The sequence below is a fragment of the Tiliqua scincoides genome, chromosome 1 (genome assembly GCF_035046505.1).
Source record: "Tiliqua scincoides isolate rTilSci1 chromosome 1, rTilSci1.hap2, whole genome shotgun sequence".
NCBI classification, from domain to species: Eukaryota; Metazoa; Chordata; class Lepidosauria; order Squamata; family Scincidae; genus Tiliqua; species Tiliqua scincoides.
Window position 1 is genome coordinate 294010925 of NC_089821.1, and position 26531 is coordinate 294037455.

A 26531-nucleotide genomic window follows, 5' to 3' on the forward strand; every position below is an offset into this window, starting at 1 on the left:
AAATCTCAACAACATCATTAGTGGGAATACCTGTTACCTTTTATAAGATAACAAAGATGATGCTTGGTGAATTGGGGGGGGGGTTCAGGCAAAAAACTGGCTATATATTAATGAGAATTAGAATGAAGTAGATTAGAATCACATAGAGCAGGATATCAAGTAGCTGTTAAATGTCACCCCTCAAAAGGAAAATTTCGCAGAAATTCATGAAAACTATCTAGATAATTTGTTATGGACACTTCTACTTGGCACCACAGCCACTGATGTCAAATCATCCTGAAGTCCACACCCTTTCCAGATACATGAAATGCTGTATTAACATTAAGGCTTCAAAGAACCACCTCCAAACAAAAGAGACAGTCAGTGCACAATTTCGGGTTGCAGAAAAAATAAAATCCTTAACTTACCTGTAACATACCAACTATTTCTACTTTATTAAAAAAGATGAATGAATGAAGAGTTGATAACATGTTTTCTTCAAATACCGAAGGAGTAGGTAGAACCATGTCTTGAATATATTGTACTCTGTAAGTCTGATGTATTTTTTGTTTCAGCTCTGGATCAGATATTGGAATAACTTCTTTAAATTTTGCCGTTTTTGTCAGAAATTCCCTGTGTTTCCGTGACTGTGATAAAGAGGGATCATATTCTAAGCATCCAATTACATCCATTATACATTCCTCAGAAAACATGACTTCAAAAAGTGCAGTTCTATTCAAAAGAAAGATTCCCTTAATAATTTCATACAAGTGATGTAGTCCTTCAACGTTTTCCAAGTCCTCACACACATGAAAAATTTCTAAGAGCTTTTTAATATAGCCCTCATTTTCCAGTGCTAGAGCAAGTTTTTCACGACGCAAAGGGGAAGGCAGCGATGATGCCACAAGTTCTGCTATTTCCTCTAGTCGGCTTAATTCACAAGATGGTAATTCTAAACCTGGTGATGACATATCATCAAAGCGTTCTTCTTCAGATTCATCCACCAGGTCCTGAGTAATGTCCACCGAAGGATCTTTTCCTTGAACCTATTAAAGTGAGAGAAGACTAAAAGATACTTTTTTCTGCTTCAGTGACTATGTATCTACTACTACGCACTGCTAAAGGTGTGGCCATAAAATATCTAAATATGTTTATCATAAACTTAAAGGTCATCAGTTAAGAAACAGGAATTCATTCTATCAATTTATGGGAAACAGGTAAGACCAAAGACTAAGAGTCCTACACATATATTAGAGGTACTGGAAAATTTAAAAGGGAGGATAGGGTGGAACATTCAGCCACAGTGAAGGTCCTATTACAGCAGCTAAGCATCACAATGCTAAAAGCAGTAAGACTGTCCTCATATTTTTATTCCAACTAAAAATTAAAATGAATTCTTCACTCCAGTTATGCTGTGCTACCACTAAAACATTATGGACTGAGGAGAAATAAAACATCTAAATATGTGCCACACTACTCCAATCTACAAATATGCACCTGAAAACTGCAGAAAAGCTGCCTCTGATAGTACCCTTGGCAGCTGTTTTGAGTTGGCCTAGTTCCATTAATAAAAATGAACACCCTAATCAAGCTTGGACATCTTGCCAGCTCTCACTCACGTGCATTTTTAATGGTTAAAAATAACTTTGTTCCTCAAAATTAGCAAGTGTATATTTTGGCTACCGTTATCTTAACATCCTCTGCTTACCAAGCAAAGGAACGACTTCTGGATTGCTCTGTGATGCACACTACTGAAGGAAGAGTAGACTATTTTTTGTATTTTCCCTGCAAACAATAGTTATATTTTGCTCTGCTATTTGTTCAGTCCAGTTAGATACTTAGATTTCATCAGCTTCTATATAAAGCTCAAGTTTTAAAAGTCTGAATTATCTGAGAAATGTGGTGATACCCCCTTAACGGTGTAAAACAAAATCTATGTCTGAATGTTCAAGAGAGAAAGCTTACCTGGCATATTTTTTCCCAGATTTCATCACAGCCAGCTTTTTCTTGAAAGCTAAGTGCCAGGTCATAGTTCTCTGCTTCAGACCACACAATCAGCGTATCCTTAATAAGTTAAAATGTATGCTTAATTAAGCCTTAATTATTTAACATTTCATAACATTTAAAAATTACAAATTCTAAAACTCCCGTCCCAGAGGTGTAGTCTGAAGGCATGAGGCAGACCCTTGCTGAAGCTAAGGTTTCAGTATGGCCAGTGTCTGAATGGAAGAGCCTCTCGGAACCGCAAATATCAAAAAATAAATCAAAAATAATCATGGTACAAGTAGTACATTGTTTCACCTGCACTTTCAATTGCACAAGATATGATGGACAAAAGATAACCTAAGAACTACCATACTTGACCATCAGCGGTATAAGGAAATATACAAGTATGAAACTACGACTTTTTCCCAATGAAAAAATATTCTGGGCAAGGGCGTTTGTTAAAAACATTTTGAAAAGCTAGGTATACCACATCCACAGGATCATCTCAGTCAAAGTGCCCAATGATAAATTTTTGTATGTAACAGGTTGGCAAGGCATGTTATGCAGAAACCTGGTGACCATTTTTTCAATGTAATGTGTTTACCTATATCAGTGCTACACCACTATTGGTACTTCACAGTATGGTAGGTGGTACTCAAGCACTGTCCCATCTGGCCTGGCCCAGATGGAAATGGAAAAGGATATACCAGTAGGCAAGATGTGCCAGGCAGCTGCAGAGCCACTTATAAGAAGCACAGTTTGCATCAACTGTGGTGCAATCTGTTGCCATGTCTGGTGGAAGTGATGGTTCTTGTGGAAGGAAAAAGTTTTTTTTTTTAAACCCACTGTCAATTTATTTAGGGTAAAAGTTTGACTTACAAGCATAAAGTTCCCCAAAGTGGATTGACATTATCCAGTAATCAGGTATGGATTTGATTTAATGTTATATTTACTATAAAAGTTGTGCACTTTATGTACGAGTTCCTTAAGAACTTGCAGGTGAACGGCATCGGATCCCAGCAACTTCTTGTTATTTAATTTGCCCATCAGTTCAAGAACACCTATCATCTACAATGAAGCTTTTCTAACACATTACCTGACAAATGTGGCAAAAGGTATTGAAGGGGGAAGACTTACTAAGTGCAACAAACAGATATAAATGCAGAATTTGGTGCAAAAGACTGGACAGTCCCATGGAAACAGATAGACTAACTACAATGTTTCTGTACTCTAGAAGGGTTTAAGCTTGAGGTACACTTTGTCAGTTCTTAGCAGCATACAACTCATTTTCCAGCAACCACATGCCAATATTTCTATACTGCCCTATTCTTTTGCCTTCCCTTCCACTTGTGTTAGTTTTGAACAGGGGGAAATCATATCCATATCATCGGCATCTTCCACATGATTTAGATACAGGTGTTACCATAGCAGTATGGGTAAAAGCTATTTCAACAGCACTGCAAGTAACATAAATCCAAGTCAAGGGGATAGTTGATATGAGCAGTTACATATTTAATCTACTTATACTGATTCATTGTGAAAGTTTAAGTTTTTAACTTTACTCCTTTTCTTCCCAGCAACACAACATACCAAGGACTATAGCTGATCTCCATCTGAGGTAAAGATTTATGTACTTAGAAAATATATGGTGGCTTAAAAAAAATCAAGTGGTCAACTGATTCTACTCAAAGTAAATCTGTAAAAAAAAAAAGATGTTGACAAGCACAACAATGGGAACATTGCCACTCTTAACAGACGGACAGCTCAATCCTAAACTGCACCGGTGCAGCCAGGTCACATGGCCCGCACTGCAACCAATACAGCTTAGGAGCAGAATGGAGGTATCCTCAGGGTAAGGGGATATATTTCCCCTTACCTCCAGTAAAGTCCCAGCCACACTGATGGGGTTTCTGAGATCTATGCTAGCTATACACCTGGCACAAATCTGGGAAGCCTGGTTAAAGCTATGCCAGCTGGGAGGGGGGTTAGGATATGGAGGCCTGTTTCATCAATACCCCTGTCCCACACCCGTCCACCCTCCCTCCCCAAAATCACCCCCTCCCTACCACCCTCCCCACACCCCGAGTCACCTGGTACAACTTTACCTGTGCCAGCTCACACAGGGATGCAATCCAGATCTGCTGGACCCTCATGGGTCCAGTCGGCTTCTGAGTAGCCACAAACATGCCTTACAGCACGTTTGAAACTCTGAGGTGTGCAGGTATGGTTGCACCGGCTCAAACAGAAGTTAGAATTATGCCGTAATTTGTAATAATTACTTTAAAAGACCCATTTAGGAATTTGGTAAGTTTGTGAACAATTAGCTTCACTAACAATTTTATTTACCCTGTGGTGTACCTAAAACGCATCGTACATAAAAAGCTTCTACAGTAATTAAGTGATAAATTAAGCTGGAGATATGAACAATTACCATGCTACTGTTACAATGCTGCCACTGAAGTAACGAGAGACACACTCCTAGGTCACGGCAGCAGTTCACAACTCAAGGTGCATCATCCCAAACAGCATCAGCCTGAAAGCACCTTGAATTGGCAGGACCAGCAAGAGCAAGGCCAGACTTCTTCCATTTTCAATCAAAAATCTCTTATGCAGGGAAAGATAACTGACTATTGTTACCTGTTGCTTCTGGTATGCAGTATTTGGATTGATTTTGGACTCCAGAAGAAGAGAACCTGAACAAAAGGGAGGAAAATATTGTATTTTTTCCTTTCTAGAAATGAGTGATATTGCATGTACACTGTAAACAACAAATCCAGACAAGACATATTATATACAGTACACCCACTTGAAGAACAATTTAGAAATTAATCACTGATCCTGTAAACATTTATAGAATGCTTGTTAAAATTCTTAAAGTATCACAATGATACAATACTTGTATTAAGTTTGTTGAAGGACAGTTTATGAAGATTCTACTGATTTTCTAAGCAAGGATTATGCACAAACCTTGCTAGGTTAATACCACCAGCCTATGTGGTGGTTGGCAACCTTCAGTCTCGAAAGACTATGGTATAAGCCTACAGCACCCGGTATTCCCAGGCGGTCTCCCATCCAAGTACTAACCAGGCCTGTACCTTGGTCTAAATCATTTCTTTGGGGCAACTTCAAACTAAGACATGTATTTGGCCAGGCCAGAGAATTTTTTCAGTCATGTTGAAAACACTGAGTGGGACCACTTTGGTCCCTATCTAACGTAGGACAGCACAGACACAACCAATGAAGGAAATACACTGTCCTGCAAAGTAGATACTCATAAGCTGTATGCATAGATCTATACAGTTTGCAATGGGTGAATAATAATGCATCAGAAAGTCTAGCCCACAAGGAAAAAGACATGTCTAGGTAAAGACAGTGGAAATATGTTCAAGGACACTCTGAAGTAAAAAACTGGAATAAGATTTAATTATATTCTTTAATTTTATTGAGCGAGACTACTACTGTTTTGGAAAGTATAATCAAGTCTGAAAGCATCCTGTGGCTGTCAACAGTTTTTCTTTTATCTGAAATAGCATATATGTTAAAGAGTTAAGTTTTCCGGTTCCTAAACAAAGCATTTCATACAGTTAGACCTATTTCAAGTCTACTTAAAAAACCTTTTTTCAGAAGAGTGTAAAATACATTTTGCAATGTCAGCAAGGAATTCACATGTAGGCAGAGACACTTGCCTGAATTAAGTCACCACAATGTTTCTACCAGACTAAAAGGACAACTGTCCTGAAAAGAATAAGCAGCATCACTGTACATTAACAGAGTTTTGACAGTTATAAATATGAAGGTTTCTTTTAAACTCACAAAGTTAATGGTTAAACAATTAACAACTTTACCAGAGATACTGGGTTTGGTGGTGGAGGTTGCCTTAGTACAGCAACATAAAGAAGGTTCACAGAAATTTATTTAGGGGCCAAGAAAGATTTTCACAAAAAAAAAATTTCTAGTCTGGAAAGTAAATGCCACTATACAGACCTAAAACTGTATGAGTTTGGAGAAATATTTGCAATATTCAGACTACAAAAGGGCAAAGGAGCCCATATTATACCATTCACATTGATTGCCCATTTGTTTATGGCAGAGGTTCCTAAACTAGGGCATCATGATATCCTAAGCCAGGGAAGCCCTGTCTCTGCCATCTTAACAGGCAGGGAGATGGCAAAGGCAGCAACACAATTGCCCCAATCGGGCCACTGCTGGGGAAGAAAGGGGTTTTTGATACTTACTGCTGGCTTATGGACTCAATTCAAAGCGCTTATGGACTCAATTCAAAGCGCTGAGATTGGCCTTTAAACTTGGGTGAGAAACCAGGTTATCTGTCTCATATGAGCCTGCCTGGGCCCTAAAATCAGCCTCAGAAGTCTTGCTCTCCATCTCATCTTTAATGGATATGTGGTGGCAGTACCATTTCTATGGAATTCTCTGTCCAAGGAGATGTCAGGATCCCTCTCTTGCCATTTTTCTAAAAAAATCTGAACACTTTTTCTGGTCATGGTTTTGAAGTATAAATGTATTAGATCAATGAAACTACAGTTTGTCTTATGCCAATGCTGTATTTGAAATGTACTGGTTTTTTTGCTTTTGTATTTTTGATATTGTTTTATTATTTTTAATTATTTGTTCACTGCCAGGCACCCTGTGCTCATTTCAACATGGAAAATAGTCGACACTACCATATATGACATCCCACCAGGGGCTTGATAAATTTCCTGTTTCTACTGCTTGTTTGGGACTGCAAAAAAGAAAGAAGTGTGTCAAATACCTAGCAGTCCAAGATGTGGTTGATGGACTGTGTCCAAACTGATAGGTTACAAGATCTGATTTGGGTATAATCACTAAAACTATCATATCATATCATATCATATCATATCATATCATATCATATGGCGTTTTATAGAGATATTTACATTTCATTGACCAAAGAAGGACATCAACAAATGTGAAGAGCCTAAAATAACTTAAAAAAGAAAACTGGATTAACTGCATTCTTAAAAGTTTAGTAAATAGCCTTACAACCTTACAGCATGTGAGGTACACTTGTAATAATTTTTCTACTAAACATATTTAGTTTTACTTAGTGTCCACCTAGACATCACCAGATTCAACATGCAAACAATAGAACTAACTGCATCAGCCTATGCACACTCATTTGTTAGCTGTAATATAGTTATACATGGAAACATCACAATGAATTAAAAAAGACTTATTTTCAACGAAACAAGCACAGAATCAGGCTTTAATTAACTGGTTTGTTATTTGTCACCTAGTCCAAGAAATTTTTGTTTATATTTATTTTTAGAAAGAAGAAACAAGTTTTAGCAGCAACCTAAAAAAGACCACTACAGAATTAAAATACTGACAATAGAAAGGAGAAGAGATAATAAAATAGCTTTATGGTTAAAGATTACAGAATAACCTTGATAAATAAGAGGTCACTAACTGTACCAAGCTTGAAGTTTAATTTGTAATAATCAAAGCAACTTGATGTCAAATGGAAGTTCTACAAAATCTCTCACTGTAGCATTAAGAAAGAAGTTTAGGCCAGGACAAAATGATATGCTTTTGTACATTAATCTTGGGAATCCATAATTTGTCCAGATGCAACACTATGAATCCCCTCGAGAGTGGAGAAAAGGGAGATGAAGACAAAAGTTAAAAAGTGAGTAGCTAACTTTCTGCATGCTCACCATTAGTAAAAAAAATAAGAGAATCACTGAGGACATCATGAGGAATTGCATAGGACACAGTCTATGTTCACTGAAATTAACAGAACTTTTTACAATTACTTTTTATGGGATGTGAAAGGTAGCCTACACCCACTTACCTGGAAGTAAGCCCCAGTGAACTGAATAGGACTTCCTTCTGAGTAGATATGCAAACTTTAAAAATATTTTCTTAATATGCCCTTGTCACCTGCATTCAAATGCTCAATATAAAATTTTGACACCACAGTATACAATTCAGCAAACTGAGCTACCTAAAACAACTTTAGTAGAAAAAAGGTTTAACGCATAAGAGCATGAGATCCTTATTTGTTCTTTCAGGACAAGGGCCCATTTAGTCCAGCTTCTTGTATCTCACAGTGGCCCACAAAATGCCTTTGGGACGACATAAGACAACAAGATATCTCTATCCTGTTGCTGCTTCCCTTGCATCTGGCATTCAGCTACCTCTAAAACCCAGAGGATGCATATAGTCATCATGGCCTGTAAACTGTGACAGACTTAACTGCCATAAATCTGTCCAATTCCCTTTTAAAAGGCATCTAGGCCAGGTACCATCACACCACATTCTGTAGCATGGTGTTCCAAATGCAAATATATTTGAGGTGCAAAACATGTTAATGAATACTGACCTTCCTGGGTATTACTTTTAAAGTATCAGCAGTCAAAACAAAGACTATCTCTAGACTAGGCAGTTACTGGGACAGAAATTAAAATATAATACCAATATTGCTATTGTCATATACCTAAAGCAGTGTATAACCACCAGCAACCAGTAGGAAGTTTCTGTTAAGATGCCAACAAATTACAGAGAATAATTTTTACCTAGTTTCACGCTTGTGTATAAAATTACACAAAACAAATTCAGACACCCACATGTAACTACTACTACATATCCTATCATGCAAACAGAAAGAGTAATACCATTGATGTACATGGTCACTAAATTCAGACACTTACCATCACTCTCTGCCCTGACTAGCAGGGACATGCCCTTCAGCCTTTCCACATAGCCAGAGGACACATGTCCAGTGCCACGATCGTCCCACTGTCGGTCTTCGTTCAGAGTATATACCTTCACCCTCCTCCTGGTATCAGTCATCCTGCCTCTTGCCACACCACAAGGGCCTGTAACACTTGATGAGACTGGGGGGGGGGCTCTGCCCCCTCAGTAAAGGGAGCAGGAAAGAGATGAAGGGTAACACAACACCTCAGTCAGTTTTTTTATTGCTGCTGCTACATTAGCTGCCTCATCACCACCAGCCCCCCCAAAGGGGGCCAAAGCAAAATGGCACAAGACTTCTTCAGTAAAATGGTCCCTTTGCAGAACGTGAGAGAACAGGAAGTGGCAAAGTTAGAGTTGAGAGGGAGGTGCAGAAGGCAGCGAAGGGAGGCTGAAAGCAAAGGGAAACAGAATAAAGGTGGGAAGGTGAAAGGTGGGGGGATAAAGGTGACAGGGAGAGGGGGGTAAAGGTGACAAGTAGAGAAAGGGCTCTAGGTGGGGGGTAAAGGTTTGGTGGGGGGTTAAGGTAACAGGTAGAGAAGGCAAAGGTGACAGGCAGAGAGGGATTTAGGTGGGGGCAAAGGTCTAAGTGAGGGGTAAAGGTGACAGAGAGAGGGGTCTAGGTGAGGGGTAAAGGTGGAGATGGGGGTAAAGGTGACAAGTAGAGAGGGGGGTCTAGGTGACAGACAGAGAGGGGGTCTAGGTGGGGGTAAAGGTGACAGGTGGGGGTCTAGATGGGTGCAGGTCCAGGTGGGGTGACAGGTAACCAGGAGCGCTGGCGAGCGGTGGGTGGGGAGGAGGGCTGGCAAAGTCGGGGGCCGTCAGCGGGAGAGGTTGGCCCGGTCGGGGGCGGCTAAGGGAACTGTCAGGGGGCGGGGCGGGGGCGAGCCGGCCACAGACGCCGGCAGGCGGAGGGCAGCGGCCTCGGGGGCGGGCGTCGACGGTGGCGGCTCCCCGGCCGGCCCTATTGTGCGAGGCTAGGCGCGGCGAGGCCCGAGGCCGCTCTCTTCCCTCCTCCCCGGCTCCGCTGCCCGGGCCGCGTCGGAGCCCCCCTGCCGGAGAAGGCGCGGCTGGCTGGCTGGCTGGCTGGCGGGCGAGGTGGGCTCAGCTCCGCGGCTCCCCCGCGAGCCCCTCAGGCGCGGCTGTGGCGGCGGCCGCTCTCCCGCCCGACTCCGCCGCCGCCATGTTCTCCTCGTCGCGCGCTCCCGCGGCGGAGGGTCGGCGGCTCCCTGGCCGGCCGCGGGCGCTGCCGAGTCCGGGCGGCGGGCAAAGGGAGGGACCCCGCGGGCCGAACTGGCACCAGGCGCTGCGTCCCGTCCTTCGTGCTGCCTCAGTCACGGCGCCGCCGCCATCTTGGTTCACCTCTAGCTCGCAGGCGCGGGGCTTCCCGGCCGGGCTGCAGGGGCCGCGCGCCGACATTTAAAGGGCCAGCAGCCCCGCCGCCCAGGTGCGCGGAGGGCCGGGTCCAGGATGCTCCCTGCCTCTGGGGGCCTCTCGGCTCGGGAGAACAGGGCAGCCCCGACACCTGTTCGCTCCTCCAGCCCTGGTTGGGCTAGGCTAGGCACCCTTTCTCAAACTGTGGGTCGCCACCCCCACTAGGTGGGTCGTGACCCACCTACTAGGTGGCTTGCCCCCCCTGTGGTCTCCAGCCAGTTCCAGGTGGGTCCCCATTCATTTCAATGTGCATTTTATTTTTAATCCATAGACTAGTGTTTCTCAGACTGTGGACCAGGACCTACTAGGTTGATCTCCAGCCAATTTTAGGTGGGTCCTCATTCATTTCAATATTTTAATCTATTAGACATGATGCTATCATGGTATATGACTACATTTGGGTGAATGTTACACACCTGTACTTTTAACAGACTGCTATGTATATGCTTTTAACAATGATAATAAATGGGACTTACTCCTGGGTAAGTGTGGGTAGGATTGCAGCCTGGGATTGTTAAAATTTTCCTGCTTGATGATGTGACTTCCAGCCATGTCATCCCTTCCGGTGGGTCCTGACAGATTCTCATTCTACAAAGTGGGTTCCGGTGCTAAAAGTTTGAGAACTGTTGCATTAGACCAGTGGTTCCCAAACTTTTTATTACCAGGACCCACTTTTTAAAACAACACCAGAGGCATACCAAGGACTTCTGTGGCACCCAGGGCAATGCCTGACGTAATGATGTCATGCAGCATCATGACGCCATCAGTGCGCTTGTGCTCCAACTGCTTCTTGTCTTGCAAGCGCACCCTCAGTAGCTGGCCAGGCAACTGGTTGGGCAAAGGGCTCATTTGCTCCAACAGCTTCCCTGTCAGAAAGCAGTTGGAGCGCATGTTCTTGCACCCCCTTTCCTTTCTGCCTTGCACCCCCACAAATTCCAATACAGTCCTGCCTTTTCCCACCATTATTCAATTTTTTCAAATATCCCCAAAGGTCCTGGCTAGTACTTCTCGGGATACACATACCCCAGTTTGGAAACCACTGCTCATTCGGGACCCACCTAGGTTTACCATACTTTAATAAAGGAGATATAGAAATAAATAATATTTATTTATTTATACTAACCAGAAAAAGACCCTCAAATATTTACCTCTCTATATTTACACGCGCTTGCAAACTTCAGGAGCTCAGCTCCTTGTAGGACAACAAGCAGCTATCTTGCAACTGCAGGAGCTGAGCTCTCTGCAGGGTATTTGACAGCTACAGTATCTGTTTTGTGAATAGCCTCAGGGCTTGCGACAAGCAGTTATCTGGTCTTTTGGTGACCCATGAAAAATCAGATCGTGACCCACCAATGAGTTCCGACCCATGGTTTGGGAACCACTGTATTAGATTTGATGCAACCACAGTATGTGAGTGCATTGGGGGAAATGTTACAGGACATTGATATTGGCCCATGGAGAATCATTGGGCACATTTGTGTCCACTTCCAGGCTTGCCCCACCATCTTAGGGACTACAACTGAACGTTCACAACCCTGACAATGATGAGAGACAGATGACGACAGGTCTCTGGAAGGCTACCTGAGGGCTGTTCTGGGGCTGGGGCAAGCTAAGGGAAGGAACCAAGAGACAGTGGAGGAGGACAGGTGCGGCAACTTCCTTCTCACTGCTGATCTCTGGTGTTGAGGGATAGCCAGCACAGAGAAATCACTATCGCCACAACTTTCAAAGGATATCCAGCACTGAGAAGGAAGCATCAAATGTTGGAGATGCAGATGAGCCCTTACTATCACCCAGCCTCACAGAGATCAAGTTATGATTCAGTTTCCTAAAGTGCATAGCGTGTACGGTGAAAAGAGTCCCTTGGAACCTAACCCCATTTTCCCCATAGGTTCAATGATTCAGTAGCGTAGTGGTGAGGTAATGTGGTTTCAATTCAGAACTTTTCTGATTTCAGGTTAAACATATCAAGCTACTTTAATGATTTCTCATAGGACTTTATTTCCAAACCCCTCACTACCTTAGGCCGCAACCCTAACCAACTTTCCAGCACTGACATAAGGGCAATGCAACTCCAAGGTAAGGGAGCAAACATTGCCTTACCTTGAGGAGGCCTCCCTAACTGCCCCCCAACTGCAGGATGCAGCACATGTCCCACAAGCACAGCTATGCCAGTGCTGGAAAGTTGGTTAGGATTGCGCCCTTAGTTCTTCTTTGAACCTGCTCTAGCTTATCAGAGGCCTTCTTAAAATGTGTCCAAAGTTTTCAAAGCAGTTTTCAAGTCCCCGCATGCTATTCATACAAGCAAACATTTCCAAGAAATATCTTTTAAACTGCAGCAGGTCAAGGTAAGGAAGATAGCTCCCATGGGAGCCATAGCTGTGTGATCTAAACACACAAATCTTTTAATAGCGGGAATATGAGTCCCTACAGGGAGTCTATCAGCTAGAAGGAACCCTTTTGTCAGGAGAGGCACAGAAGTGAGGCACAGAGGAAGCCTCAATAGCACCCCAGTGTGCTGGTAGCCCCCTGCACAGAGAGGCTGGGAATCAAGATGGGTTTGAGCCCAGAAAAGGGACTTGCTATAACCAAGAGTTCTCCAAACTTTTTGCGTAACTAGCTAGAAATACCCATGGCAGGGACAAAAGAGAAAGTAGAAGTAGGCCACCCTCCCACACAGGCCCTCCAAATGCCTGAGGGAGCATACAAGACAACAAGGGGCCTGCACCCATTTGAGCTAACCCACTTCTAAAATCGGGAGGTTGCACATACACATCATGGCTTGTAACCCATGATGAACTTTTCCAAATTTGGCCAATTCCCTTTTAAAGGCATCTAGGCCAGATGTCATCACCACATCCTGTGGCAAGGAGTTCAATAGACTACACACTGAGTAAAGAAATATTTTCTTTTGTCTGCCCTGGCTCTCCCAACACTCAATTTTAGCTGATGTTCCCTAGTTCTGGTGTTGTGTGAGAAGGAAAGAGCATATCTCTATCCCTCCCCATGAATAATTTTGTATGTCTCAATCATGTCCTCCCTCAGGCTCCTCTTTTCTAGATGGAAGAACCCCAAATGATGTAGCCTTCCCTCATAAGGGAGATGCCTGCAGCAACATTGCACACAGTGTGCCTGTTGCATCATTGCTGGCGCCTGCATCAGAGTAACTTGGCATACCTGTCATGATGGATCCTCCTCGTCCCCCATGACCTTCTGCTTTGTACATTATGGCAGCAGAGAACAGGTGGCTTGTGACTATTGCTGGGGTTGTTCCCGTTGCTGGAGCCCAAGGCATTAGAGGGTGAGGATACTGCAGCTCCTGAGCTATGGCAACAGAAAGTCCACTCTCACCTCTTCTGCAGAGTCTCATCCTGAGGTAAGAAGCAGCTGAGGTGGGGAGGAGGGATCCCTCTCTGCCAACAAAGTGACAAGAAGTGTGAACAAGTTAAAAGTTTCATTGCATAGTCTCAAGGATGGCTCAGTGTCTGAAAGGCCAACACACAAGTGAGATTGCCAACCATCTGATCCCAGCAGGATTCTTTTGCCTTTTCAAGTTATTCAACAGATGGCAAAGTAGCAGGTGTCAGTGAGGCTTGGCTGCACCAGTGATATCACTGTCTGTCATGGAGTTTGCACAGCAGTAAGAGTCTGTCTGAAACAAGCAACCTTACAGAGGGAGAGTTGGGGATCACACTGATCAGCAGCTGCCAGGCATGCTGTGGGTTTCCATCCTGGTCTGCTATGTTTAACATAGCTCCCTGGGGCAGTTATTTAAACACATACACCCACACTCAACTGCATTACATGTTTATGGTAATGTGTACCTTGATCCTAAATTTTTGTTTTACTGTTTTATCTATATTTTATTTCATTGCATTTTAAATTTTGTAATAATCAAATTTTTTGAATCCTATTAACAGAAGAGCAGAGCAGCAAATACTACACATACAGCATACTGAGGATTTATCTTCCTGTTGCTGTTTCTAGCAATTAGCTCATGGATCTGGGGAAGAATCAGAGGCAGCACCTCTTTATGCGACAACTTGCTCATGCTCTTCTCAAATCACAGCACAGCTAGGCAAACTCCTAAGTTCTGTTGTCTCCAATTCTGCTGCTCCACATGACTGCATCTGCTCATTTTAGGTGCAAATAGAAGTTACAAGTATGGGACTGCTTGCGTCCTTGTTTTGCTCCCCAACTCTTGGACCCTTGACTGGTGGATACTCAAAGAAAAGGCACCTCTCTGTAACTCGAAGAGATTAGACTTGTGTTGCGTTGGCTCCTCTCCAAGGGGGGAGCGGGATGTTGAAGGGGCCTCCTGTCGACATAACCACCAGGTCTAAAGGGAGAAGATGGAGGCGTGGGCTTACCAAAGAGGCAGAGGCAAAGCAACAACTTCTTTATTCAGGTCACAAGACTAGGCCAGCGACACATCTGTCCCGGGGGTCTTCTTCAGCTCTCGGGGTAGGGCTCCAATACCTGGCATCAAGGGATCTCTCCTCCTTTGGCAAGGATGTGGCTAGGGCTGTGTTCCGGAGGGGAGGGGGGAGAAGCAGGGCACTGATGCCTCCTCTCGCTCCCTCCTGGATGGAGCAAAAGTGGTGGGCCGGTGTGTTCAAAAGAGGAAGGGGTTGGGATAGGGCGGGGCAGCATCCTTGTCTGGCCCACTCTGGCGTCTCTTCCAAGGCAGGACCAAAGGGGCCTGGCAGCTGGCAGCAGCCAAGAAAGATGGGCGGGCTCATTCTGGCCCCACCATCAGGTGGCTCGCATCTGTCCCCAGGGGATAGCAGGGTCCTCCCCGTTCAGCTTGGCCGCCTGCAGACACCCTGGGGACTGATTGCTGGGACCCGCAGGGCTGCTCCTTTTCCCAGCCTGGTCCCACATGTGTGGAGGTCGGGCTTCCCACAGGGCCACACCCCCGCAGGAGGGGCCATCCCTAAAAGGGTCTATGGTGCTATCAGGTGAGTGGCATCGTCCCCCAGTGAGGGTCCTGAGGCATGACACCTTGGTTAGAAGAAAACTGCAGATCCTCATAGGGGGACAGAAGGCTCTAGGGCTAGGTTGGGAGAAAAAGTGAGGTTGGAATCCACAGGTTTACTTCAGGCACTTGAAGGACTTGACTAACTTGGAAATCCCCAGAAGAATATGATAATGTTTTCTAAAATGATTATTTTAAAAACTAGTTAAAGATTAGGTAGAGCAAGCCAGCAAGCTTAGGTAGAGAGGTCAGATTATCCAATTGCTGCTTTCCTTCAGCTAAGGTTCACAGAGAAGCAAAAGCATGGCTCATTGACAAGAAGGAGAGTATGTTCATTTCCCTCAAAATGGTGCTCACTGGATCCTCCTTATCTATGGGCTCAGCATCCATGGATGCCAAGTCCACAGCTCAAGGGCCTCAGAGGACCACCCAGACACGACCTGGAAGTGGCTTCTGTTAGCATCCAGGAGATGTTCTGAGTTGTGAGGAGGTCATGAGCGACTTCTGGGGGCTGGACGTGGCCCCCAGGTAAGTTATTGTGGCACCACACCAGCCCCCCCAACAGATCCCCCATGGATACGGAGGGTCCACTGTATAAGCCCCCTGTTCTGCCCTCCAGGTAACACAAAGCAATATACAAACAACCTGGTAACTGGAGCAAAGAAAAGGGATGCTGTTGTACCAAATGTGAACTGGAAGAGGTGAGTTTTTCCACTTCTGAAATTTCTGCAGATGTTGGGAGGAAGGCCATTCCAGAGTCCCAGCCTGGCAAATGTAAAGTGCCTGCTAACCACAACTGTTCTTATCTTACATTGTACTGGAATCTAAAGCAGGATCTGAGCAGAGGAATGTGATACGCATGGTGGGTTATTCAAGGAGGGGTGGTATTTTAGGAAAATTGGGCCATGGGGCCCAGGCCTTGAAGAACTTCTGTGATCAAATTGGCACTTTAAATTGCATCCAGAAGCAAATTGGCAGCCAGTGCAGTTAATACAAAATAAGCTGAACCTATGTGCATATCTATGCACACTCATCAGGAGAGGTGTCACTGTGTTTTGCAATAAAATTGTAGATTTTCTTCTTACTAGCCAATACTTACAAGAGGTATACCAACAAGAACAATGGAAGGCTGAGCAAGTGCATTCAGCTGACCTGCCTAGGGCTGCTGGCTAAGTCCTAGAGAAAGATTTACAGGAATCCCCTACTAGGAAGATAAATATTCAAGACTTTCAAAGTTGAGACAACTTGTCATACTTCCCCAAAAACATAACCTTTACATTTGTTCATAGTTTTCTCCATTATTATTTCAAGAGATCATTGGCTTTTGCATTTTATCTTTATTTCTGACAAGTTTTTGCAATTCATTTGCTATAGAACCTTCAGTCAAGAAATAACTGGTACGTAAAAGATACAGGACAGCAAGTATGTATATTTTTATGAATACATTACCCTCTCACCCAAATAAAATTCTGCTTAACATGACTAATAGTGGCTAAAAACTCATTAAATTATGAGGAAAAAATAAACTCCTTTATATCTGAAAAATTGTCCTAAACCCCCCCCCCCCAAAGTATGTCATGGCCTGTTAAGGATAGAAGAGTTACCCATGTGTTGGCATATAAAATTACTGATAACTAAAGTGTAGATGACTTCGTTATTGTCTAAATAGTCACTTTTTACTAGTTTCAGTAGAAGTTGTTGAACGTGTTGAGACAGACGATTTTGATGCTACTTTGTTTTTTCTAAATGCCTTCAAAATATGTCCAATCTGAATTTCATACACATGCATCATGAATGCCAGAAAAATAATGCCTCCTATTAATATAGCCGTGACTGCATTTATAAGATTTCCTCCTGGGAAAGCCAATGGAACGTCATCGATATAAATCTGCAATAGAAAACATTATAATTCCAAGAGTCATTCTCCTTCAAAGCTTTATGATTGCCTTAATTTTTGAATACAAATGTTATTGGCAGGCTTTTGAAAAGTGTCAGTGATAGCAGGGAGATGCCAATATAAGTGGTGGGGTTCCACACTTGCATATTTTCTCAGGGTTGTGGTTCGTGGAGAGGATACTATGTTTTTATGAGTGCTTAAAAAACACAATTATATTTTGTATTTGGTAAAATACTACACGTTGCACGGCCATGTACACCACAGGCATAGTGAGCAGGGGGTGGGGGCAGTATGCCCTGGGTGGCAGATGAGAGGGATACATCATGAAGAGAAGAGGCAGCACTCTGATGTCCTTGCAAGGTGAGTAGCATGTGGGAGGGAGACAAAGCACCCCCAAGACGCCTCATCAAAAGTTCTTCTTTTTAACCTCATGAATCAACCCTGGCAACAGCTGACAGCCACATCACCCTCCCATCCTAAGAATGTACAGGTCAGTCCTCTTTATCCACAGATTCAGCGTCTGCAGCGTTGACTATCTACAGGTTCTGAACCTGTGGGGTTGGACTGACCTGTGCCCTCTGGACACATTCGGAGTTTGTTCTGAGGCCTCTGGGAGGCTGCATGGCCTCTCTGGGCCTCAGAGCCAGGGCCTCTGAGAGGAATTTTATCAGGGGATACAAAGTTTCTTTTGGGCCCTTTTGCAAAGGGGGAGGGGTGAAACAGAGCAGGGGAGGGTGGTGACGGGCATGCAGAAGAGGGGCAGGGAGGGGTGAAACAGAGTGGGGGGGGAGGGTAGAGGCAGCTGGAAAAGTCTTTGGAACCCAAGTCTACCAACCCATGTGGCATCAGTAGTCTCCCCAGCATCCCCAATTGTGGCAGTGTTGCCAGCATCCCATGCGGGCAACAAGTCTGATCAGATAGGAAAATGTAAGACCCTAGGAACTTTCTGGCCCACCTTCTTTGGCTCCTGGGCCCCCCTTTTGACCCTGGGCCCAGGTACAAATTACCCCCTTTACCCCCCTCTACTGGGCCCTGCTTAGAGCACCCTCCAGAAGTGACTGGAGCACAGCTCTGGTTGTGTTTGGAGGCCTGGTGCGCCCTGATCGACAGATTTCAATATCCGCAGGTTATGGTACCCCCAGGGGTTCCAGGAACAGAACTCCCCACTATTGCATCCAAGTTAGGGGGACACTAATTGAGCAAGCTCTCTAAGTGTCCCCTAATTTCTTACCAAAAAGTGAAACATATCTAACAGAAACTGAAGAGATTCTTGTGCAACAAAAGCATCCCTTTGCTCCCCCCCAACTGTGTTCCCAGAAAACTTTCAGTGAAATGCAAACTAAATGCATTTTTTACTGGCTGTGCTGCTTCTTCTCAAAGGTGGTCCCATGGAGAACACTAGGAAGCCCTCATACATGCAGCTCCAATGCATCCTTGTGTGTAGCACTGTGAGTGGAGCGTGGTTGTATTTCAAAATTTCTGGAGGGAGTCTCAGTGGCTCCGTTAAGAACATTTTACACATTGAAAATTCTGCCTTCCTCGCCTGCTTGCTGTTTCCTAGCTACCCAAATTCAAAGGGTAGGCAGCTGCAATAGAGAGAGGTAGGGGGTTGGGAGGAGGAAGAAGTTGTAATTTTGTGTTTCTCAGTGTTTTGTCACAAAGTGTTCTTGCAGCTTGTTGGATTGGAGGAGGGGATTAGAAATAAATGTAGGGTAGTGGGAAGTTTGGGTGTTGTTGATCACTGGCTTACATGACTTTAAAAGTGGGCCCCACCAGAACTGGGGGGGGGAGTGGAATCATGAAAGGGGGGTTAGAACTTTGGTGGAAATTGGAATAGAAGAAGGGAATTAAGATTTAAACTTTCTTATTGTAGGAAAAAAAATGTTCTCATGAGTTTTACTTGTATGCAGAGTCTTTCAGGTCACACAGAATTCCTGTAGCTTGTTTAATAGGAGGAGGAGTTAGAAGTTAATGTGGGGTAGTGGGAAGTTTGGGTGGTGTTGTACATTGACTTTGATTCATGGTGGACTATCGGTCAATCAGTGGTTTTTAACCATGTTGGCTACAGTGAACATCCAGATGCAAGGGCAGTACAGGGGGGCCCCCCATATCTGTGGATCTTGTATCTATGGATTCACTTATTCACAGATCAGGTCCGTGGGGGCCCCTGCATGCCCCCCCACATGTGCCCCCTCTGGAGGTGAGGGGAGCTCTGCTCCCCTCAAGGGTCGTCTGAAGGGTTGTCTGAGCCCAGCAGAGGCTGTGCAGATCCATTTGGATAAAGCGGCACACTGTATGTCATAAGGGGGGGTCAAAAATTTATGAGCCCTGGGTATCAGATGGTCTAGCTATGCCTCTGATGTATGCCTATTGTACTCAGACAGCCTGGCTCTGTGTGAGCTTTCTATTAAACCAGTGTTCCTCAAACTGTCGGTCGGGACCCACTAGGTGGGTCACGAGCCAATTTCAAGTGGGTCCTCATTCATTTTAATATTTTATTTTTAATATATTAGACTTGATGCTACCATAGTATGTGACCGAATTTGGAGAAATGTTATAGATCTGTACTTTCAACAGGCTACTATGTATATGCTTTTAACAATGGTAGTAAATGGGACTTACTCCTGGGTAAGTGTGGGTAGGATTGCAGCCTAGGATTGTTCAAAATTGTCCTGCTTGATGATGTCACTTCCAGTCATGACATCAATTCCGGTCCTGATAGATTCTCATTCTAAAAAGTAGGTCCCAGTGGTAAAAGTTTGAGAATCACTGTATTACTGTGAGAATACAGTATTACTGGGTTTGAGGTTTGTAGCACTATCATATATTTGTGGACTTCCTAGAAAAATTCATCACTGTGGGAAACAGGGTACTGAACCTGGTGAATCCCTGGTTTGATCCAGTAGAGCTCTTCATATGTTCTTATCAATACTATCTCTAGGACATGGTTTTGCAATTGGGGCTAACCCATGAATGAAAAAAATGGAATGGAAAAAAATGCAAGAAAAAGATTCAAGCTCACAGTGAAGTGGAAGAAATCATGCCTCCCTAAACAAAGGCTACTCCATTAGTTTATTTGGCTAGAGCGATATTCTCTTTTGTTTTCATTTCCTGTTTATCCCCAGCCTCCTAACTGGGCAAGGGAAAAAAAAAACCAGAGAAAAATTTCCTCCTGAAATATCCAGATACCACCACATGCCAGCTCCTTTTCAAGGACAGTAGAGCAAATTAGACCTAGAAGAGTGAGGTTCAAATTCATGCTCAACCAAGAAGCTTCCTGGGTGACTTTGGGCCAGTCATTCTCTCTCAGCCTCACCTACCTCACAGGGTTGTTTTGAGGACAAAAGGAGAGGACAAACTGTACATCAGCCTGAGCTCCTTGTAGTAAGGGTGGGATAAAAATGTGAATAATAATAAAATAACTTTCTCTCCAGGGGGGGAAATGTGTATTGTAGCAACTTAAAGAATAACCAGTTTATTTCAGCATAAGCTTTCATGAGCCGCATGCAAAAATCTTAGGTTGAAATACATTGGTTGGGCCAGTGTTTCTCAAACTGTGGGTTGGGACCCACTAGGTGGATCGCGAGCCCATTTCAGATGGGTCTCCATTCCAATATTTTATTTTTAATATATTAGACTTGATGCTACCATGGTATGTGACTACATTTGGGGAAATGTTACAGATCTGTACTTTTAACCCTTTAATACCCCTGCTAATTGGGTAAGAGGCACTTTTTCAAGTGGGTGCTCCTTTTTTTAGCAGGGGGAGAGTAACTGGCTCACCTCACCCCAGCACTGTCTGTTCTGGTGGCTGTCTGCTGGTATTCATTTGCATCTTTTTAGATTGTGAGCCCTTTTGGGACAGGGAGCCATTTAGTTATTTGATTTTTCTCTGTAAACCGCTTTGTGAACTTTTAGTTGAAAAGCGGTATATAAATACTATTAATAATAATAATAATAATAATAATAATAATAATAATAATAAACAAGCTACTACGTATATTCTTTTAACAATGATAGTAAATGGGATTTAGTATGGGTGGGATTGCAGCCTAGGACTCCTAAAAATTTTCCTGCCTGATTATGTCATTTCTGGTCATGACATCACTTCCGGTGGGTCCTGACAGATTCTCATTCTAAAAAGTAGGTCCTAAAAATGCTAAATGTGTGAAAACCACTGGGTTAGGCTATAAGGAGCTATAGAAGACTCTTTTATTCATTTTACTTGCAAACAGACCAAGATGGCTACCCCTCTGGATGCCAGCTCTTCAGGGCTACCCAATCTAGAGCTGCCACTTCCTCCATCTTCCTATCTTTTCCCCAAAGCAGGCAGACAGGCTAGACTGGCTTGCCCATTATCTTGGTATCGCTAAAAATATTTAATTGCTTACTATACCTGAAATTCATCAAATAAACTACAAAAGGAGACTCCAGGAATAGTAGATACCCTGAAATGGAAAAGCTCAGATCCCTGTGAAAAAAGAAAAAAGTTGCTACTATACATTGCTAACCAATTTTCATTCTAGAAATACAAAATCAATTCAAATACATAATGTATTTCAGTGGCGTGATGTGGTCCTTTTTCAAAGGGGACAAAACAAACTAATATATGATCAGTTTATGGAACAGCCATAGCTCATGTGCTTTGTCTGCAGAAGTTCAGAGGTTCATACCCTGGCATCTCCACGTAGGAATGGGAAAGATCACTGTCTGAAGCCCTGAATTGCTGCTAGTCAGTGTGGGTAACATGGAGCTAGATGGGCCAATGAGCTATGTATAAAGAAACTTCATATATTCATAGATTTAATAATGTCTATTGGCCATGATGGCTAACTACATATCCAGAGGCAGTATACTGATACGCTGAATATTAGTGTACTGAATATTGGTTGCCGGGGAAGAACAGCAGGGGAACACTTATTGAACACAATTACAGTTATTGAACACAATTGGGCTTCTGTGCTGCTGGAATGCTGCAGGTTGCACTTTACAACTGCTGTAAAACACACTCTGCTTTGCAGCAGCATAGAGCCCAATAGAATTGGGCCATCAGTGTACCTGTTCACCAAAGAAGCTACTTCAGTAGGAGAACAGTGTGTAGAAGTTACTGTGTGTTTGGAGAATTCTGACCAAGGAGCTGTGCTTTCGTTCACTGGTTGCTGAACCAGTACAAATTTTGGATGCACTTCCTAGAGGAATATAATGATATTGGACGACTTTTGGGTTTGGGTTTGATAATTTGGGTTTGATAATTTAAGGGACAGTTCATATCAGTTCATATCAGAGAAGAAGAAACATCACTGTGATGATGCCTTCCAGCAGAGTGACCCCCCCCCTTGTTCCCAAAAAACCAAGATATTAAGGAAAATGGGAACTGACTTAAGCCATGTTTTATAGAAAAGATTAACAAAAATGTTATAGTTGAGAGTTCTCCAATATAAGAAAAACTCCCTGCGTGTAGAAAATTAAGTATGAGGGATACTTACAGCCCAGTCTTATGCCAGGGCAGTGCTGGCAGTCCACACAATGCCCTGGCAACGGCTGTCATGCAGGTGCCATAAAGCACTTCACCACTACTGGGGAACATGTGGCTCTGGCTGAGAGGCCAGCATCACACAGCACTGGACCTCTGCTCCGGCAGGATGTGAGGAAGAGCACCGGCCAGTGTGTGTCCCCACTCGGCATCGGGAAGGCTTTACAGGGCAGGGGGAAGGCAGGGAGAGGGCAAAACTAGGCAGAAGAAGGAAGGGCCAGAAGACTGGGCCCAGGAGGGGGCAGGGATGGTGGTAAAGGCTGCCGCAGGCTGCCGCCAAATCCTTCCCCTCTCCCACCAAGCCATGGAACCTGACACGGGTCTCCTTGACTTTGTACCAGCCAAGTAGCTGGCGCAGATCTGAGCAAACCCAATGGGGCCACTAGAGTTCTACACAGGGTAAGCGAACCTATGTTCTGTTAACCTGAGGAGTCCTCCAGCTATTGCTCTGGCCCTGCACAATACAGCTGTGGCCATTTTGGTGCCATGAACCATGTGCCCCAGGGCAGCATAGCATTGGGCGCTTAGTTTTCCTATATGTAGGATTTTTGTTTGGTGTTCAATTATGGGGTCTTCCACCAGCAGTCTAAAGTGGTACAGTCCACAAATAGTTTTAGCTCGTGATGAGCTGCGTATCTAGAAAGTCTCTTCCACATGTGTAACTACGCAAGTCAACAGCATTAAACTATGTTTTGCCAGTCATATGAAATCTCCAAGATAGCAGATTATGTGTATTTGAATGAAATAAGGTCATTCTTTAATGTGAAATGGATACGGAGTAGCAGAGTCAGAGGAGCTTGGGTACCCAGTTTTGGCCTTGCCCAGATTTTTCTGAAACCTACATATATGCTTAGATGCAGGCCAACTGGATTATACAGAGTTGTGTTGAGTTTCTTTGCTAAATATTTTCTTATTTTTACCACACTTGATGTTTCCCTGGGACCTGAAAAATAAATAAAACAGTTTCCTGAGTGCTAATTATAAAGCAAGGATTAGCCCAGTACTCTTGTGTCATAAAAAGGTATACAGTAGCTTAGAGTTTTCCAAAGTGTGGATTGCACCCCACTGGTGAGTCACAATGCCCACCATGAGCCCTCCCATCCCCTTGCTTCTGGTTGGCTCCAAATTGAAGCCATTCTGGAAGCATTGGGTGGGTTGTGCCAGGCTGTTCTTCACAGGACTGAAGGCCAATTCCCACAGGACTGACTTGAGGTGCAGTTATAATTTTATCCTCATCTGCCTGGAAAATTTTTACAAAGTTGCACAGAAGTCCACAAGGTGGCACAACAGTTTTAAAAAAGTGACATTGCTTGCCATACAACAAGGCAGAGTTAACAAAGTTACTAAGCACTCTATGAAAATATCGGTACATGTATAATACTGACATTTATTTTATACAAATAATATATATAATTGTAAGCTTGGGTGTTTGTTGAGGGATGAAGGGAAAAAGAGGGAGTGCTCCAATGATGTTGCTGAAAATGGTCCGAAAGGAACTGAGGGATTTGGTGTCCTTCCTGACTTGAGGTATACAAAAATGGATGAGTCCCCTTCACTCAAGAGCAGAGGCAAAATGCTTGATAAAGTGCTAGAAGCTTCTAAGGTCAATTCAGGGTACATGGAAAACTTCACTCTGTCTGACTGTATAAACTTCCCTCCATCTGACACGTATAAAGACCATGAAGAAGAAAGAAAGTGAGCTGCAAATAATCTTTCAGCTCAGTTCTAGAATACCGTCTTACTCTTGAATTGGATACAGTATATTATCTGGCAAGAGACTATGAAACTAAGATGAGGACACAAATATTTCCAAAAAAAAACTGATCACATGGAAAAGTTACTTATAAATCCCAACATTCTTTGGGTGCCTACCTGAAATTTCCCAGTTTGTTCTGTTATTGACTTCTATTATTGTGATAAAAAAAGGGGCTGACAAGACCTTAAGTCCATCTGCATCCTTCACAGTGAAATTGAGGGAAAGTTTTGAAACAGGATATTTCATTCGTAGAGCCTAAAGACAAATAATACTGAATTGTTCATGATGAAAATGATATTCTTTACCGACATAACTTCTATCCTAAATGGATTTTAACAGGACTTCACATGTTTAAGTAATCCATGGTGGTTCTGGTTACCCATGTGGTGAGACAAATAATTTTGCACAACTACATAATTCTGTTACTAGCCAGGTGTCAAGGTGCAGTGTGTCCCATGAGCGAGGGGTTCTCAAACTACTCACCTCAGTAAGCCACTTTGTTGTCCACGGTGGATCTGGAACCTGCTAAGGCCACGAACTTGCAAACTAAAATGGAGTGTGACTGAAAAGCTGCTTCCAGGTCTCACTGGGTATTTTCCAGGTCTCCCTCTTCATTCAACCCACTAGTGGGTTATGACCTGATTTTTGGACCAAGAAGCAGCATGCTATGGCCAATGAGGCGGGTTGAACACCGGTGCAACCTTGAAGTGACTTCAAGGTCATGCGCCATTTTAGTCTGCAGCTTCCTGGCTACAGGGCCTGCAACTCACCAAAAATCTGGTCATGATCCACAGTTTGAGAAATGTTGCCATGGACAGATGGGAAATTTGTTCAAGAACCACCTGGAAGTAGGTAGTCGGCACCACTTCTCTGAGTGGTGAGGGGCACTGTTACTGATTTTGCTTCCTTTAGATGAGAGAGAACTGGACATGAATCTGTCTCTGAGGACTGCCCTGCTTGTATGAAGTTAATTTAACAAACAGGAATTGCTTCAGCTGGTCCCCAACTTGTATACTTGCCCAATTCCAGCTACCCTTATGTTAAGAAGACCTTATGTTACAAAAGCATATTTCTAGTTTGGACATTAAAATGCCCCCTCCATTTCATTGCCCCCTTCACAAGTGATAAAAATGTTTCATGCTCAACTCCCTCCAAATTTGAGCAAAAGTTCTCAACAGAAAACTTTTAACTCCACTTAATTAGGTGGTATTATTATGATTATCAGAATAAAATATTTATACCACATTTCAACAAGGAAAGTTCAAAAAGCAGTTCACATAAGCAAAAGAAACTTTAAAACAGTTCGCTGAACTAGAGGAATCACAGTGCTGTACTAGGATGAATAGGAAAAGTTGCTCTCCCTCTTGCTAAGTATAAGCTTATTACACTTAACAGGTATCTCTTAGCCCAGTTAAGAGGGCTGCAGAATTTGGTATGAGGCTCTTACCTTCTCCTTGCAATCTGAAAAAGCAACAGCAAATGATAGCTTCATATTATCTGTACACCCACATTCAGCTCGGTTTTTCTTCCCAGCACATTGCTTATATTTTCCAGACATCTGTGGAAAGATATTTACTCATTTTGTGTCCCACTTTTTTCTCCCTGAAGGGCACCCAAAGCAGCTTACAGAAACATAAAATCACATTTAAAACTATAATTTATAATATAAACATCAAAACATTCTTGAACATTAAAATATGTTAACATATCAATGAAATGCAGGCTGAGAGTACTGTATTCCAGTGTCTCCCATCATTCTTAAGAGTCTGAAGGCAAAGACCGAATAGACATAGTAATTTCAAAAATAACAGCCCAATCCGAACACTCGCCTGCCAACTGGCCTGCCCCGTATCTAGCATGGGGTTGGGGCTGACTGCAGCTCAGCCCAGGGCAAGGGGAACTGATTCCCCTTATCCCCAATGGGGATACTTGGAACTGAGCCACCTAAAGAGGTGGCACAGATCTGAGCAGCCCAGCGCTGTGCCGGGTCACCCAGGAATGGGGTTAGGATCCAGCCGAAGTGCCGGATCCTGGTCCCACCCCCACTTGGCCCTGGCCCACCCACGGACCCACCTGCCACCCGCCCTCCCCTTGCCCCAGAATGCTTCCGTTCCACCCTCCCCAGACCCCCACATCAGCCCAGAACAGCTGGCATGAACTCCCCTTTTCTCTGGTGCAATGACTCCAGAGGTGGCCTCCCAGCTCTCAAGGTGGAGTGAAAGTGCTTTACAGC

General features: G+C 43.7%; 2 protein-coding genes across 2 annotated transcripts in view; both read right to left on the minus strand.

Annotated features, from left to right (window-relative positions):
* The window catches only part of PPP4R3A (protein phosphatase 4 regulatory subunit 3A), a 32695-nt gene extending 23528 nt beyond the window's left edge, over positions 1-9167 (minus strand). Inside the window, exons 1-4 of the mRNA XM_066628433.1 lie at positions 8658-9167; positions 4603-4658; positions 1945-2043; positions 408-1025 (exon numbers count right to left, since the gene is read on the minus strand). Coding sequence (XP_066484530.1) covers positions 408-1025; positions 1945-2043; positions 4603-4658; positions 8658-8799 — 915 coding nt within the window. The 5' untranslated portion in view covers positions 8800-9167. The remainder of the gene's footprint in view (positions 1-407; positions 1026-1944; positions 2044-4602; positions 4659-8657) is intronic.
* Positions 9168-16781: 7614 nt separating this feature from the next.
* The window catches only part of CATSPERB (cation channel sperm associated auxiliary subunit beta), a 52794-nt gene continuing 43044 nt past the window's right edge, over positions 16782-26531 (minus strand). Inside the window, exons 21-25 of the mRNA XM_066624034.1 lie at positions 25746-25856; positions 24415-24553; positions 23385-23485; positions 21406-21480; positions 16782-17000 (exon numbers count right to left, since the gene is read on the minus strand). Coding sequence (XP_066480131.1) covers positions 16782-17000; positions 21406-21480; positions 23385-23485; positions 24415-24553; positions 25746-25856 — 645 coding nt within the window. The remainder of the gene's footprint in view (positions 17001-21405; positions 21481-23384; positions 23486-24414; positions 24554-25745; positions 25857-26531) is intronic.